This window comes from Cupressus sempervirens, chromosome 1 (assembly GCF_028749045.1).
Source record: "Cupressus sempervirens isolate cs-2001-9-10 chromosome 1, ASM2874904v1, whole genome shotgun sequence".
Classification (NCBI taxonomy): domain Eukaryota; kingdom Viridiplantae; phylum Streptophyta; class Pinopsida; order Cupressales; family Cupressaceae; genus Cupressus; species Cupressus sempervirens.
In genome coordinates, this window is record NC_143118.1 from 492,552,740 (window position 1) to 492,570,207 (window position 17,468).

At 36.0% G+C, this 17,468-nt stretch overlaps 1 protein-coding gene across 2 annotated transcripts in view; it reads right to left on the reverse strand.

Moving 5' to 3' along the window:
• Window positions 1-17,468, reverse strand: part of LOC149578401 (protein REVEILLE 8-like) — a 143,450-nt gene that overhangs the window by 58,230 nt on the left and 67,752 nt on the right. For both annotated transcript variants that reach the window (XM_089828873.1, XM_089828867.1), the window contains exons 3-5: window positions 14,878-15,001; window positions 14,593-14,772; window positions 14,351-14,479 (exon numbers count right to left, since the gene is read on the reverse strand). In XM_089828873.1, the coding sequence (XP_089684999.1) occupies window positions 14,351-14,479; window positions 14,593-14,772; window positions 14,878-15,001 (433 nt within the window). The remainder of the gene's footprint in view (window positions 1-14,350; window positions 14,480-14,592; window positions 14,773-14,877; window positions 15,002-17,468) is intronic.

A 17,468-nucleotide genomic window follows, 5' to 3' on the forward strand; every position in this document is an offset into this window, starting at 1 on the left:
AGAAAACAGATTTGGTTGCAACTATGCATGCATAACTAAAGATCTCTCTTTTTCTATGAGGGAGTGTTGAAATTTGTAGCTATGATAGAGATCTTTATCTTTGATTTTATGAGACAAAAATATGTTTGTTATGACCGTTATGGTCATCTTTAGCTCAAAGAGATATTTGTAATTATATTTAAGCCACTAACACTAGAGGCCACAACCTACCAGCTAATTGAGGCAACTACCTCTGGAGGCCACAACCTCCAGCTAATTGATGAAGTAATTGTATTACAACCAATTTTTAATCTTGTTTTATCATGAATTGATAAAACATTGTAGAGAAGAATACAAACGCGGCAATTGCTTCCTTCCTCATTTTCTATCACTATCTTCTTGCTTCAAATGAAAATTCCACCCTCTAATTCACACTCTCCCTGAAGAATTGAAAAACCTCTTTATGTTCCTTACTCTCTGCATGCATATCACAATCATGTCTGACATGGGTACGCAACATGTTCATAATGTTCTCATTGCTACCTGCATGAAAGTAACCGCTTAAGTATGATCATTGCATCTTGCGGTCAGAAATTCAAGAATCCCACACACAAAGTGTCGACAATTACAAAGAGTGCAGTAAAGAAATTTTGCCAAGGAGTTCAACACTGAGCAACTTAAAGAAACAGACTACAAGAAGGGCTTCTGCGGAACCATTTCCCCTGGACTAAATATTCTTGAGTGGGCTTCACTTTCCCATGGACTAACTTTCGTGTGGAGAAATTTCCCGTGGACAATCTTTCTCGTGGACAAACTTTCCCGTGGACTTCATTTTCCCATGGAAACAAGTCACTCGGCCTAGAAGATTGAAATGAAAAATACTAGTAATCTCCCCCTATTTTTCATTGATGGCAACCCAAATTGATACCACAATATTCCTGAAACTAAGTTGTTTTGAAGCTGAAACATACAACTCCCCCTACAAGCATACGATATAACTCCTCCCCCTTTGACATCAATGACCATGAGATATAGCAATGAAAATCTCCCCCTAATTAATTAGGCAGAAGAACACCGAGATTGTTTCGAAGATACTCAAAGCGCTCCTAAGATAATGGTCTTGTAAAAATATCAGCAACTTGTTCCTATGAACAAACATATTCTAGCTTGACCACGTTGTTAGCAACTTGCTCTTTCAAATAATGATACTTATTAGGAATGTGCTTGGTGCGGGAGTGCATAACAAGATTCTTAGAAATATCAATGGCACTCGTACTATCACAATATATGCAAATGTGATTATCAAACTGAATCTTGTAATCAATCAAAGTGTTATGCATCCAAATTACCTAAGTGCAACATGAAATTGCTGCAATGTATTCCCCTCTTCAGAAATAGATAAAGAAGTGCAAGACTATTCCTTGTTGAGCCATGAAACCAAACAATTTCCTAGGAAGAAAGCACACCCACTTGTGTTCTTTTTGTCATCCACCGAGCCACCCCAATCTGCATCTGTAAAGGCTGTAAGAGAGAAATCAAAACTCTTAGGAAACCAAAGTGTTTTTCAAATATTTAAAAATTCTCTTACCAGCTTTAACATGTGTCTGCTTGGGAGATGCTTGAAATCTAGCAACATAACCAATAGCCTACATGATGTTCGGTATGGTGGTAGTAACAAACAACAAACTTCCTACCATAGACTTGTAGAAAGTTTGGTCAACACTAGGGGATACATCATCCTTGCTTAGTTTGCATCCGGTTTCCATGGCAGTGCTAACCATATTGAAATCTTCCATCTTAAAACTTTTAAGCAGCCCTCTGACATATTTAGCTTGTGAAATAAAAATACCTTTAGCTGATTGACTAATTTGCAGCCCATGAAAATAAGATAGCTCCCCCATCATAGTCATTTCGAATTCATTTTTCAAGCAATCAGCAAATGTCTTGTTCATTTTGGAGTTATAACTACGAAAAATCAGATCATCAACATAGACAACAACAATAAGAGTGTTCTTACCTTCATTCTTGACATACAAATTGTTATCCACATACCCTTTCTTGAATCCTTGCTACTGTAAGTAGTTATCCAGCCTGTCATACCAGGCCCTAGGATCTTGTTTTAAGCCATAGAGTGCCTTTTTCAGCTTGCACACATAGTCCAAATAATTAGTCAACACTGTCGTCGGTAGAAATTGTGCATCGGCCGACAGGTCCCTTCGGTAAAAGTCTTGTTATGTAGCCGACAAGCAAACAGTTTGTAACGGGTATAATGTACTTGGCCGACGGATACCTTCGGGAAGGTTCGTCGGAAAGTATTTATAACCCCTTCGGGAAGCATTGTAATCATCATGATCATTATCATATCATATGAGAAAAGCATAATGTACTGTTGGCATATGCGAATAATAATAGAAGTTCTGCTATTTGCTGTTCAGTGTTTGTATCGATTTTCGGTGTGCGTTGCTTAATTAATCCATACGGAAAACATTTGGCGCCGTTGCCCGATGGATCTGGCACGCAGGCAGGCGGAGATGAATTAAATGCCGAATCAGTTGAACAAAGACAAGAATAAGCTAAAGGAAAAAGATGACATACGCGTTGCGCAGGAAAATTTAATTTTGGCTCAGCAGATAGAGCGTCGAAGGAGGTTTCAGAAGATTTCCGACGGAAGCAAGAGTGCGGAAGGATTGTTGAAGGAGACTCGACAACGGCTTGATTTGGTGGAAGAAGCGAGGGAGGAGTTTCTGAACCTGCATACGCCACGGGAAGAGAATCCTGACGGCCCCAGTAGAAAACGTATCAGACGGAGGAGTACAGGAGTGTACGGACCCAGCACAGCCAGAGGTCATGGATAGAGCCAGTATTTTTCTGAGGCAGCAGTTCCAACTCGTCCCTGACAAGCGTGGCCCATCCATTCAGTCCCCCAGCTATTCTGAAGTAGTACCTGTACCACAGCCTCAATCTCAGTAGGGAACGCCACATGCCGTGATTGCACCGACAGCAGTGGAGGTGGCACCGGATGTGGGCGTGACTCCCGCTGATAAGGAGGGCAATAGTGACCCCGAATGGTCATTCGAGGACTTCGCCAAGGAGGATTATGGGTCAGATGAGGACAGGTGCAGGGACTACCTCAGGACCATGAAGTTTGCATTGAAGAAGGGGCATGATGTGGCCATTCAGGCTCTCACTCGGCAAAGGGAGTGGCATTTGATTTGAACGTATATTCGTAGGATTTGTCCTGAATGATTTCAAACTTGTTTTGTAGATAGAGGTTGGCCGACCGTTGAGACACCAGAGATGTTGGCGGACTGGGCCATTGAGCCAGAGTTGGGACCGAGTGACACTCCAATGATGAAGTTGGCACATGAGATCGTGGGACTATACAAAGAAGTTTACTATGCGCGGCAGCGCGCGGAGGCGGATAGGGCCGCAGACAGTGTTGCAGCTCAGAGCTCCCTAGCAGTTGAAAAAGAGGCCAGAGAAAAGTTAGCCACTAATTTGGCTAACCAACAGGCAGCATGGGTAGCAGAGCAGGCAAAACTCTTAAAGGATATGGCTACAGTGGTCCAGGAGAAGGACGCAGCTATCCGGGATAAAGATGCAGCAGAGCATGAATTACAGTTGGCCAAGAGACAAGCTATGGATGCTGCGCTTCTCCTGAAGGAGGCCGTAGAAGTTAATTCACAGATTCAGACAGATCTGCGCATCCGGACTGACCAGGTGTATGAGTTGCATCGTCAACAACACCCTTCTGGGACCCCTCCTCTCTAGTATTTCTTCTATTCTTCATTATGGATTGTCTCGTAATTTTGCTAGTCGTCAGGTGACGACTTTTCTTTTTGGGGGGGATGATGTCGTCGGTAGAAATTGTGCATCGGCCGACAGGTCCCTTCGGTAAAAGTCTTGTTATGTAGCCGACAGGCAAACAGTTTGTAACGGGTATAATGTACTTGGCCGACGGATACCTTCGGGAAGGTTCGTCGGAAAGTATTTATAACCCCTTCGGGAAGCATTGTAATCATCATGATCATTATCATATCATATGAGAAAAGCATAATGTACTGTTGGCATATGCGAATAATAATAGAAGTTCTGCTATTTGCTGTTCAGTGTTCGTATCGATTTTCGGTGTGCGTTGCTTAATTAATCCATACGGAAAACAAACACAAAACCACCTGGCTATTTCACATAAACATCTTCATTCAAGTCACCATTTAAGAATGTTGATTTGACATCCATTTGAAATACCTTAAAACCTTTGAAGAAAGCAAAAGAGAGAAATATTCTAATTGCTTCTAGCCTAGCAACGGGAGCAAAAGTCTCATCAAAATCCACACCTTCAACTTGTGAGTAGCATTTGCAAACCAACTGAGCTTTGTTTCTAACAATTTTACTTTTTCATTTACCTTATTACAAAACACCCATTTTGTCCCAATCACATTCTTGTCCTTGGGTCTTGGCACAAGCTCCCAAGTATTGCTCTTGTTGCTTTTCTCTATCTCTTCCTTCAACGCTGCAATCCAGTTCAGTTCTCCTCCTTGGCTGCCTTTTCATAACATTTTGGCTCACAGAAAGACATGAATGAAAGATCCCTCAAAATAATTAAACATCCTTTCTAGTAGCCCTTGTTCTTCTTTCAGCTATTACTTGATCTGAGGGATGATTCTTTTGAACAAACTTATGAGTTTTAAATAAAGGGGAATCAAGTTTTAATAGGAGTTTTAAACTTAGAATATCATGCTCAAAATGCCCATGTGAGGTTTCAGCTTTGTTATGTGAAGGACCTTCATTTGCACTGCATGATTGAGTCTTTTCTTTCGCATCTTTAACACTTTTGTTGGTTGTTCCAATTTGTGTGGGAGGTGATGAAGAAGATACAATAGTCCTCATGAATCTTAACATTAGCACTTTCAACTATTTTATGTGACCTTTTGTTGTAACACTTGAAAGTTTTTCTCTTTGAGGAGTACCCAAGAAAGATCCCTTCATCTAATATAACATGGGCTATCATAGATTTTGAAATACTTGACTATAGCTGGTTTACCTTTCCAAAGTTCGTATAAGGTCTTGTTGAACTTGGACCTTATCAAGGGCCTATTTTGAATATACACAGCTGTATGGACAGCTTCTCTCCAAAATGTATCACTTACTTTCTTTTCATTCATCAAACAACATGCCATCTCTTAGATTGTTTTGTTTTTCCTTTCCACAACACCATTTTGTTGTGGAGTTCTTGGGGCTGAGACTTGTCTTCTAATGCTATGAAGTTCATGGAAGCTCATAAACTGATTAGATGTGAATTCTCCACCATTATCAAAATGCAAACATTTGATCTTCAAATCAATTTCATTCTCAACTAGAGCTTTAAACACCTTGAATTTTTCTTTAGCTTCTGATTTTTATTTTAGAAAAGCAACCCATGTCATTTGTATAATCATCAATTAGAAACATAAAATACCTCTCACCTTGAAGGCTTGTTGTCCTAGTTGGCCCACAAAGACTAACTCAAGTGGCTTGAAGCTGGTCTGTTCTTCTAGTTTGAAAGAAACTCTAGTTTGCTTGCCTTTTGAGAGTTCTTGCAAACAATATCAGTTGGCTTCTCTATCTTTGTCATGTCTCTAACTGCTTCCTTCTTGTTGATCTTGACTAGATTGTCAAAATTGATGTACCCAATATCAGTTGGTTTCTCTAACTTTGCCATGTCACTAACTGCTTTCTTCTTGCTGATCTTGACTAGATTGTCAAAATTGATGTGCTCAAGACGCTTGTGCCAAAGCCAAGCATCATCCATACTACTCAAACAACAAATTTCAGCATTAGAGTCCTCAAGAATGTAAAGATTGTTAGCTGCCCTAGTTGCATTTGCAATGACATCTCCTCCTTTCTTAATAATGCAAGAGTTTGAATTGAAATCAAGATCATACCCTTGATCACACAGTTGACTCACGGGTTAACAAATTATATTTTAACCCTCTAATATAGAGAATATTTTCAATGGTAATTTGACCATTATTCAATAAAAGATTATCTGTTCCAGCAACTCTAGCAGAAGAACTACCAGCAAATCTTATTTTTCTACTCTTCATAGGATTAATGGAATGAAACTTACTTAAATAACCCATCATATGTCTCAAGCAGCCACTATCAATGTACCATATATCCTTTTCATTCTTAGCTAGAACAGCAGTTAAGACAACCAGAGCCTTGAGAGGCTTCTCTTGGTTCTTCCTCCTCCATACCTTGACAACTTTTGGCATGCTCTTAGTTTCAGCCTTTGTGAGTGACCCTGTACCATAATTCTTGCAGAACCTTAAAGTATCACCAAACTTATTACAATTGTAGCATATTAGATTAAACCTCCTAAAAGAACCAAAGGTGTTCCTTTCAAAGTTACAGGACTTTCTTCTATAACCAGCCTTGCAATCAATGGCTTTGTGCCCAAAGTAATTACATGAAAAACAATAACCATAAAAGAAAGGGTTGTTCACCTTATCAAGTTGCATGTGTTTAGAGATAGCATGTTGACCATTGTTTGAATTCAGCTGACCCTTTTCTTTTTTACAAAGAGCTTTCACCTTCTTCCCATCCAATCCTTTCTTGTCAAGAGTTGATTTTTGAGAGGCAAGAATGTCATCCAAGGACAAGTTGTTATTATTTGAGAACTCCAAACTGGACAAGGTAGTAGATTTACCAATGTTTCTGATTGAAACAATCTTAGCTTATAGTTTGAAAATGTTGCCTTGCTTCAACTGAATAAGATTCTCACAAATTATCTTGACCTCTTCATTTCGAATTTTTAGATCAGTCAACTCAAGTGTTTTTCAGCTTCACCCAAAGTCATAGCAATCTTCAACTTTTCTTCACTCTCTACTTGCAGCAAATCAACCAGATTCTATTTTTTCTTCTTGAGCTTCTTAATTTCAGCCAGAGCTACAACCAATTCAAGCTCTAGGTCCACTCCATCATCATCCATAACCATGTCTTCAAAGAAATCTTGGTCTTCAAGTTTAGTGTCCTCCATAGCTATACGAGCCATGTCCTTTTGAAGATCTTTGTTATAGGTATTGTGTAATAGATCCCAAATTTCTTTGGTAGTATTGAGATGTAGAACTTTGTCACGTCGAAAATCTTCGAAACAGCTTATTGTAGCACTCACTGCCTTTGCATTTGCAGTCACCCCTTTTTCAGAATTCAGAGAATTAAGGAGTGGAACATATTCAGCTGAGACACATTCCCAAACCTCAAGACCAAGAGCCTTGATGTAGGTCATCATTCTGAAGCTCCATATTGTGAAATTTGAGCCATCAAAATTTGGAATTCCACAATTTATATACTGTTCCAGATTCAAATCATCAATAGCCATGAACAAAATCTTATCATTTTGAGGATCATCCTCACTGCTGGGAGAATTATCGCTGCCATCTTTAGTGTATAATACCCTTTTTTGTTTTATCAGCTTTCCAATGATGTTTGGAGAATCTTCTTGTTCTTCTAGCCTTTGCATTTCTCTCATCTTGGCTGTCATCTTCTTTCTCAAAAGGGCATTCAGATGCAAACTGGCCTTGTTTCCCACGGTTGAAACACTTCAAAGAGATTTTACCTTTGTTCTTGCTAAGACCATTTTTCAGCTTCCTCACGAGGTCTATGATTTCTTCATTTGAGCCTTCACCTAAGCTTTCACTTGATTTTTTCTCCTTGTCCTTACTAGTATTAGATGCTTTGAATGTCATCTCACCTTTGGAAGAGCCTTCAACATTGGTCCTCATCTCATTGGTAGTTAAGATACCATGCAACTTATCAATGGTGAGAGTATCTAAATCAGATATTTCTTCAACAGCAGATACCTTAGCATCAAACTTCATAGTACGTGAGCAAAGAATCTTTTGAACCACTATTTTCTCCACAATATTTTCTCCTAAGCCTTTCAATGCATTGACAACTTAATCAACCCGAAGAAAATAAGCAGCAATGCTCTCATCTTTTTTCATAAGAAGACTTTCAAAAACAACCCTATGTGTTTGAACCTTGGCGTTCCTAACTTTGACATCTCTATGATAGGCATTGAACAACTTATCCCATACCTCTTTGGCTGAGGTGCAACACATGACTTTCACAAATTCAAATTCAGTCAGTCCACATAATAAGGCATTCATGGCCTTAGCATTGTTCTCAAAATCCTTTTTATCATTAGGATCAGTGGGTGGTTGGGCTGGAATGGTGTATCCATTAGCCATACTAAGATAAACATCACAGCCTAATGACATTATGTATGTTTTCATACGCACAACCCAAAAGGCATAGTTGGTTCCATCAAATAAGGGTGCACAGTTTGTGGCAAGACCTTCTAAAGCACTCGTAGTGACACAGGACAGATCTACTCTTTGGCTTTTAAGCTTTGAAGAAGAGATTCAGCTCTGATACCAATTGAAAAACTTAGGAAATGCTGAGTGGGGGATGGGGTGAATCAATATTTCAAAAATTTAAAAGTAAATGCAACTGAAAGAACACAAAGAAAAACAAAGACACAAGAATTTATCTTGTGGAAACCCTTTTTGGTAAAAACCACGGTATCACTAATCACTGCAAAAGTGGATTACAGCCCAGTACATCCAAAGCTCCAACCTTCTCAACAAAAAGTAGGCTTCAACCTAATCAAACTGAGGCAACTACCTCTAGAGGCCACAACCTCCAGCTAACTGATGAAGTAACTGTATTACAACCAATTTTTAATCTTGTTTTATCATGAAGTGTGTAATGCCTACCCCTACTTGACTATTCTGATTTGTTTTGACCGGATTCTTTTAGGCCTATTCTATTATTATGTTTTATGATTATTGGTACTTGGTTACCGGGTTTGATTATATGTCATTTCATACTCAGTTGATTTGGGTGATGAGTTGTTCAATTATTTCATGTGTTTATGCTTATCCTTTCAATGATGATATATATATGTTTAGTTAGTGATTTCAGTTATCTTTTGATGGTTAGATAGATGGATTAATTATACGTGTTTCTATGGATACTTACCCCATACTGCATGTGTATGGTGTGCGTGTATGTTTTCTTTATGTGTGACGTTTTTTATGTGGTTGAGGAAGGGAGTTGTAGTCACCTACTAGTCGGAATCTACACGATGGACCACTTCCTACCATTGCCTGTTTAGTTTAAAATATTATGTTTGTAAATGTGTGGATTTTATGCAGATCACAGGTACTAGGTATCAACTTCCCTAAATTGCCAAGATGAGCATACCCTATCGCAATATTTCAATGGTATAAGTGGGGAGATAACTCTTGAGTCCAAATCCTAGCCTGAGCCAATTGTCCTAAAAATAGGACAAGTATCTGTTTTAGTTTCACCTGTTCAAATTCGTCAAAGTGACAGGAATTCATGATTTTGACCGTGGTGTTTGATTTAGTTTTATGTTCTGTATGATGGGTTTTCGTATTCAGCCTTGTGGGCATGTGGTATTTTTTGTTATAACTAAATCGAATTAAAAGATAATTTAATGATTTAATTAAATAAAAATTTAATTAAAAAAATCCAGTATTTGATTATATTTAATTAGTTGACAAACTAATTAAATAAAAGAATTACATTTAAAAGATTATATTAAAGTTTTATTTTTGACGTATTTATATTTATTTTATTTAATGACAATTATTTAGGAGTTTTATTTTAATAATAAATTCTAAATAATATTATTAGTTGAATTAATATATATATTATTAAAATGTCTCGTGAATTTATTTAAATAAAAGAATGAAACTTAAAGATGGCGTAATTATATTTATTTAATTTAATAATTATTATTTAGGAGTTTTATTTTAAATAAAAAACTCTAAATAATATTATTAGTTGAATTAATAAATATATTATTGAAACGTCTCATGAATTTATTAAATAAAAGAAATCATTTAAACATAAAGTTATAATCTAATTTTGGGAGTGATAATATTTATTTATTTTAATAATAATATATTTAGGAGCTCATTTTTAAATAAATGCTAAATATTATTATTACTTAATAAATATTACATTAAAAACGTCTCGAATATTAATTAAAGAGAGAGTAAGTAATTATTTAACAAAGTTTATTTTAATTAAATTGCATAAAGCATATACATGAAATTAAAATATAAGAAATTAAATAAAGTGAGAAAGCAAATTAATTTAATAAATATATTTTAAATTGCTAAAAGTGTGCATGAAAATGAAAAAGATAATAAAATATTAAAAGAAATTGATCAGCGAGTTCCCTCGCATGATTGCACAATCAGAGCCCCAAATTAAGGGAGGACTCTTTATCAAAGATCACGTGATTGCACAATCGGAGCCCCAAATTAAGGGAGAACTCTTTATCAGAGATCTAGAGCTCATTATGCAATTACATAAGTTTTGGAGGAGCAATTTCAGAAAAGAGGTTTTCAAAAAAAAAAAAGAAATTCTTGCGCGCTTCGTGTGTTGTCGAATTAGCATCAGATTCAGGGAGAATCTTGTGGTTGGTTAATTTGCACAGTAGATTTACATTCTTCAAATTTTCCTATCTTCTTCGTGTCTGGTTAAATCTATTTTCAGAACTTTTCGAATTGTTTGAAACCCTTGTGATTGAAATTTATTATTTTATATTCTTGATTACGTCCGTGAACGAATTAATGAAATTGAAACCCTTATCGTATATCTTAATTCTTGTTTGTTTGATTATCTGTATATGAGAAATAGAGAATTGAAACCCTCATGTTAAAATTTATTGTTCTCTACTATTGAATAGATCTGAGAAAGAGTTAAATTGAAAACCCTTGTTCGATTATTTCGGTATTTCGTAATTGGATGTTGAAATCGAGATTTGGGTTTTGAAAAGAAAATGAATTTTATTTTATAGATTTTAACTATTTGATCTAGGTTTCTCTACCAGATTCCTATTGGAAAGTTTCCATTTTTAGTAAGTTTACATTTTTGGAAAGTTTCCATTTCTAGTAAGTTTCCGTTTTTTGAAAATTTCCATTTTTAGTAAGTTTCCATTTTTGGAAATTTTATATTTTTACCAAGTTTCTATTTTTAGCAAATTTTTATTTTTGGAAAGTTTTTTGTTTTTTGTAGGTTTCCATTTTTGGGAAAAAAAATTATTTTTAGCAAGTTTCTATTTTTGGAAGTTTCTATTTTTAGCACGTTTCCCTTTTGGGAAAGTTTTCCCAAATTTTAATTAATTTAAAATTATTATGGTAATAATTGATAATTATTATTATTATTAATTTTAATAAGTATTGTTAAAATTTTAAATTTAATTATTTGAAAATTTGATTTATTACTTTATTATTAAAATATAATTAATTTTAAAGTAGATTGAAAATCAAAGAAATTAATTGGGAGAATTAATAGTTATCTTTAGTAAACTTGGGTTGTGCTTGATGATTCGATTTTATATGAAAATGATTTATATTGCTAGGGAAATTTTCTTAATCGAAAACCTTAGTAATTAACATACTTTAAAAAGATGAAAACTGTGATGTGTATGTTCACTTAACTCTTATGTTTTGATAACAAATTGAACTATGAAACAACATTTAAACAATTTTATATGATTTGTTGAATTGTCTGAAACTCCAGTGAACTCGGAAACCTTAATAAATCTAATAACTAGAGAAATGGAAATTGAAACCCTGTTTGAGATCGCAAACTTTATGAACTGTAATATTTGAAAAAAACGAGAATGAAAACTTGAAAACCTTTAATGAAAATTAAACCGTTGTGTTTTCTAAACCTAATATTTTGTGTAAGTTACTTTTGTATGTACTCTTTATGACGTGTGATTTTATTGTTGGGTGTTAGGGTCACTTAGCTTTGACCAAATCAGGAAGTTTACCAAAGGCTTGGGAGTTTTGTCTGTGATGTCATGATGATGCGTTGTATACTATCTTTTATACTTGACTATGGTAATGTGTCTTTTATACTCTATGAGTTGTTTTGATCTATCGATTGTTATTGCTCTCTAGTGTTCTTGTGTGAAACTGAGATGAATGGTGTGACCTATCTCATATAACCTTTGAGTCTTCGATCAGTTGTATTTGGATTGCTTTCTAGTCGCTTGTATAGAACTGAGGTGTTTGTATGATTTGTTCTTGGTGATGTCATGTTATGATGTAGATTGGTTTATGTGTACTTTCTTGGATCAGTCCTATTAGGATGATCGTTTTAGTGATGCTTGTATTTTGACCAATGATATTTCAATGCTTATCAGTTGTTTGTTTAAGAACTGATGTATGGTATGGAGTCCTTTGAGAATTTTTTTTATTTTACTAAACTTAGGGTAGGTTATCTGTATGTCATGTTGGGAAGTGGCTTGCAATGGAGGCCAAGGCCCTAAAGAGGCTAACAGGTAACCCATTGTAGGTTATTTAATAAGTGATAACATTTCATTAAATGGGTTTAAAATGAATTAATAAGAGTCATTCTTTTCCTTGCCCATGCCTCAAGTGCTAGTATAGGCTAGGATGGGAGTAGAGAGGATGCTTGGTTGCGACCATGCTTCGTTAGTATGCCTTGTCAATACAAAAGGATACTAGTGCCGCATAGAGTCACTAGGGGGGCGGAGGATTAAAAGACTAACCGGGTAACCTTAAAGTTGGTTCGTGCAATGACACTTGCCCACATGCAAAATAGATTTCCTACATGTCTGTGTTGCCTCTGGGTTTAGTTGATACTGTGTTTTTGGTACCCTTTGAGATAGTTTGCTTTCACGTGATTCCTTGAACCTAGATGTCGGTTTTGACTTTTGTGTTTGTTATCATGTTTGGGACTTGAGTTTATCTCCTCAGCACAGTGGGAGTGGACCTTTTTGGATTCCACAAGGTCGGGTGGTAGTGCTTTTTCCTATACCATTGAGATATGACCGTCGGATGCCATTGTTGGATGTGTTTTGTGCAGATGCTCCTTTCTATCTATTAATATATTTCTATGATGGATGGTTATACATTTTGTATTGTATTTGATTTCATGAATCTTATGAGATGTTGTATCTATTTTCATGATGTATATTATTTCAGCCTTTTCATACCCTGTGACCTATACAGTGGATGATTGTGCATTCTGTTTATTGCCAAGTGGCATCCTGTAATTGTATATTTTCTAAATGGAATTTGTACTTGTAGTTATTCTTTAATATGGATGTGTTATATATTGGATTTACTGTTGGTTAAAATTAAATGTGATTCATCGTCATGGGACCCTTAAGAGTTGTAACATGTTTATGTGTTATTGATGTATGAGTGTATGTTAATTGCTTCCACTATTCTATAATTGTTGTTGTATCTTTATCTTTAAGAAAAAAATGTTTGTCAAACTTAGTAAAACTTTAGGTTAACTTCTTTTGGGTCACATGGCAAGGCATTACAAAGTGATAAAACGTTGTAGACAAGAATACAGACGCAGCATTTTCTTCCTTCCTCATTTTCTATCACTATCTTCTTGCTTCACTTTGATTCACACTCTCCCTGAAGAATTGAAAAACCTCTTTATGTTCCTCACTCTTTGCATGCATATCAAAATCGTGTCTCTAACATGGGTACGTAACATGTCCATAAGGTTCTCATTGCTACCTGCATGAAAGTAACCGTTGAGGTATGATCATTACATCTTGCGGTCAGAAAATCAAGAATCCCACACAGGGAGTGTTGATAGTTACAAAGGGTGCAGTGAAGAAATACTGCCAAGGAGTTCAACACTTGGCAACTTAAGGAAACAGACTGCAAGAAAGGCTTCCGCAGAACCATTTACCGTGGACTAAATATTCTCCAGTGGACTTCACTTTTTTGTGGACTAACATTCTCCCGTGGACTAACTTTCCTGTGGAGAACTTTCCTGTGGACTAACTTTTCATGGACTAACCTTTCTCGTGGAAACAAGTCACTCAGCCTAGAAGATTGAAATGGAAAATAATAACAGAAATAAGCACATCATTATGTGCCACAAATTACAATATAATCTCTGATGTTTAGAAATCGAAGTTGACAAGCTAGACATGAAGTGAGCAAGAAATACAAAGAACAAAACAATAAATTGGCAAGGTGGCTATACCAACCAGATAGTCAAAATTTATTTTAACCTTTTGTTTTACACTGTTCAAATCAACAAAAGATTTTTTGAACATCAAATATGAAGAAAACATGGCAGCTTGCTTTCAATAATAGCATGATGCGCAATTAACAGATTTCATAATCATATTTTAGAGATTTATATGATGTCTTTTCCATTCTCTATTGAAATTGTGTCACTAGCTTAAAATATGCTTCATAATCAATATATGTTTCCCAATTATGACATTGTGATTACAACACTAGTCCAGAATAACAGAGATAAACCTAAAATAGCCCACCTCGAACTGGTACACTTTGACTCCCTTGTTCAGGGATTTGAGAATGTGGTGGCCATGTCCTTGGAGAACTCTCAGCGCTACCACTACTACAGTTGTTCCCTGTTCCAATGCTTGCAGTTCCCACATCATCTGAAGGAAGGAAGCCAAGAGGAATATGTGAGAATATAAGTAAACTTACAGTGACAATAGGATGAACCTTGTATATACTTGTATTTCAAGAGCTTATCAACCAATATAGTGACCTTTATGTGCATAGATAACACTTGTTGAAGGATTAGTATGATGAACCCAGGAAGAAACAGTTGGACTGGAGATGCCAGATTTCTTAAGTATGGAAGATGATTCTGCCCTTTGAGAATATCCCAACTCTTGCTGGGATGAAGCAGATGCAAATGCAGGTGACACTTGCTGTGGCAAAGGAACTGCACGTCACATAGAAATTAGCAGTAAAGTTATGTTTAGAGGCAGCAATAAAAATCATCAGAAATATGCTGACAGCAAGTCTATGCAATCTGATCTTGGATTACCATTTTTTGAGGCTTTCTGTGGATATGGATGAGCTGCCTTGCGTTTTGGACGTGGAGGTGGAACATGCTCTCTTGTGCCATTCTTTTGAACCTTCAAAAAGTACTTTTGGGCATGACTTCGAATCTGTAATTACACATTCAATTATCAAGGAAATTCAAGGGGCAAGCAGAATTGCTGTCTCTAGCTTCTGTTAGAAAAAATCACATTTTAAAAGCATGTCTACAAATAACTATACTAAAAACAGTACCAGGCAATTATCAGCATAAAAGACATTGAAAGTTAAGCAGGCAATAATAAGATTCAACCCAACTTCTACAGTCCTATCAAAAGAAGAATAAGACATTGTGCAATCATATTAAAAATAAAACATTCATATATGAAATATCTTCGAAAGATAACCAATTCTAGCATATAATCATGATTTTGGGCATTGAGCAGAACTACAAAGAAGCAACAGGCTTCCTTCTAAAGAATCAATTTAGTGCTCAATTAAAATTCAAGTTATCATCTTTTCTCATGAAATAGTATAAAAGAAAATTTTACAAAAGCTTTACACAGTTAAGTATGAAATCTTTGTACAGTCTGAGATCTTTACTCTTATTGTGGAAGAAAGACGGTATTATAAACAAAGGAAAAATTGAATTTTTAGATTACAAGACGATAAAAAGATGAACAGAAATCAAGAGACTGATCCTAGATCCTAAAATTCATGTGCTTTAAAAAATCTATAAATTCCCAACTTCACAATTGCCTGCTCCCTGATTTCCCACAATCCTCCTTCCATTCCACCTGGCCAAATCTTACACAATTCAGGCTACCAGGTTGACTTCATCATGGTAGAATCAAGAGGAACTTCATCAACTGTTCCAGATTATTGACACTCTAAATGTCCTGTGGGATTCAGAGTGAAAACATGCCCAATGTTTCACAAGCAATCTTCTTATCATGGCCAAACATCAGATGATCCTGAACCATGATTGGACATTCCCACTGATTTCAATAAAACATTACCCACATGTTTATCTAGACATAATCACCAGTTATTAAAACTCTGTGACCTTCATGTTTATTCTCTATAACCATGCCAAACTCTTATTAACTTTTGAAATGATGGACTCCATGTGTTCAGTGAATTTTTCTTTTTTAAACTGCCCCATCAACACTTCGGGTGTTGATGATGTGCTCTTGGCAATAACGCTTGATGTCAAGTTGGGCTAAAAATCAGAAGCCAAACCAAGCTATGAAAGTGGTATGTTTCATTGAGCTGTGCATGGCTAGATTTTATCTAAGTTGGATGTAGAGTAATATCTTGAAATACATACTGAGATGCTAATGGTTTAAGTTCTTGACTTGCGCAAAGTTTCATTTACGATATCAAATTGGTTCACTCTACTTGGAATGCAGTGGACCATCTATTATTTCCCATATCGATCTCATGAAATGACACATATATTTAGAAACTCAACCAGATTTAATACATATGAGAGCAACTCATTTATCTTATTGTATTTTATTACTTCAATATCCAAGAACTTCAGCCATAGTTACACCAGCCTGGGGGATGCAGGAACATTTCTCGGTTGGAGTTTAGGTTGATTCATGAAATTCCAAGCTTGGAGGGTGGAATACTCATAGAAACTATAAGTATAAATCTAAGTTATGTTTTATATAGATACTGCCAAGATGTTTGAGAGTGCTTTCAGATCTCTAGTAGTTGTAATGGAGATTCTCAATTTTAGAAGATCCTAAAAAAATTAGACTCAGCTGAATTTGAATAATCACCACGCCTCCATCAATGTTCTTTTCCACAACTTTTTTTTCCAAGATTTCTAAAAATTTGATACTACAAGGATTTTCCAAGATTTTTTTAATAATTTTGAATGCTTTCCCTCATTTTGAAATCCGGAATTTTTCACCACTTTTCATGCTTTTTCATGAAATCCCAGATGAACTGGACATTGAAAACAAGAATTTTACACTGAATGATTTCACATCTTTCTTAGTTGCAGGTGTAACCTTTGGCCTTTCCAAAATAGAAATTTTAATTTAAAAGCAAAAAAAGGGCAAAAAAAGAAAACTCTAATGGCCTATAAGTGCCAAAAATGGAAAAAAACTACTTTTCCTGAAAAGTAGGTGTTGTCAGAATTGACCTCACGCAATGTTGATCTTTGTCCCTTGACCTTTCTGAACACCTCTACAGCATCAAAATACTTATTTGGTCATGTTTTCTCTCTTTTACTTTTTGATGATACTCCTAAACTTTACGTTGGCAAGTGACTGGAGGTTGAACTAAAACACTTAAAAACAAAACCCTAAAAAGCAGAAAATTGGAGGTCTCAGTTGCAATGGGGTGATGTGTGATTACATCATCACCTAGGATACTGATTCTCTCTAATTTTCCCCGAATGTTGATGCTGGTGCGTGTGGATGCATTGACGCGTCTGGTTTCTACACTAATGCGCCCAGGAAGCGCATCTTGGCACTGTAGGTTCTCTTGGGATGCGCTGAAGAGCATCCGGAGAGAAACCACAGTCCCAAGATGCGCTTCTTGGGAGCATCCAGAGACTGTCTGAGTGCATCCGGACAGCAT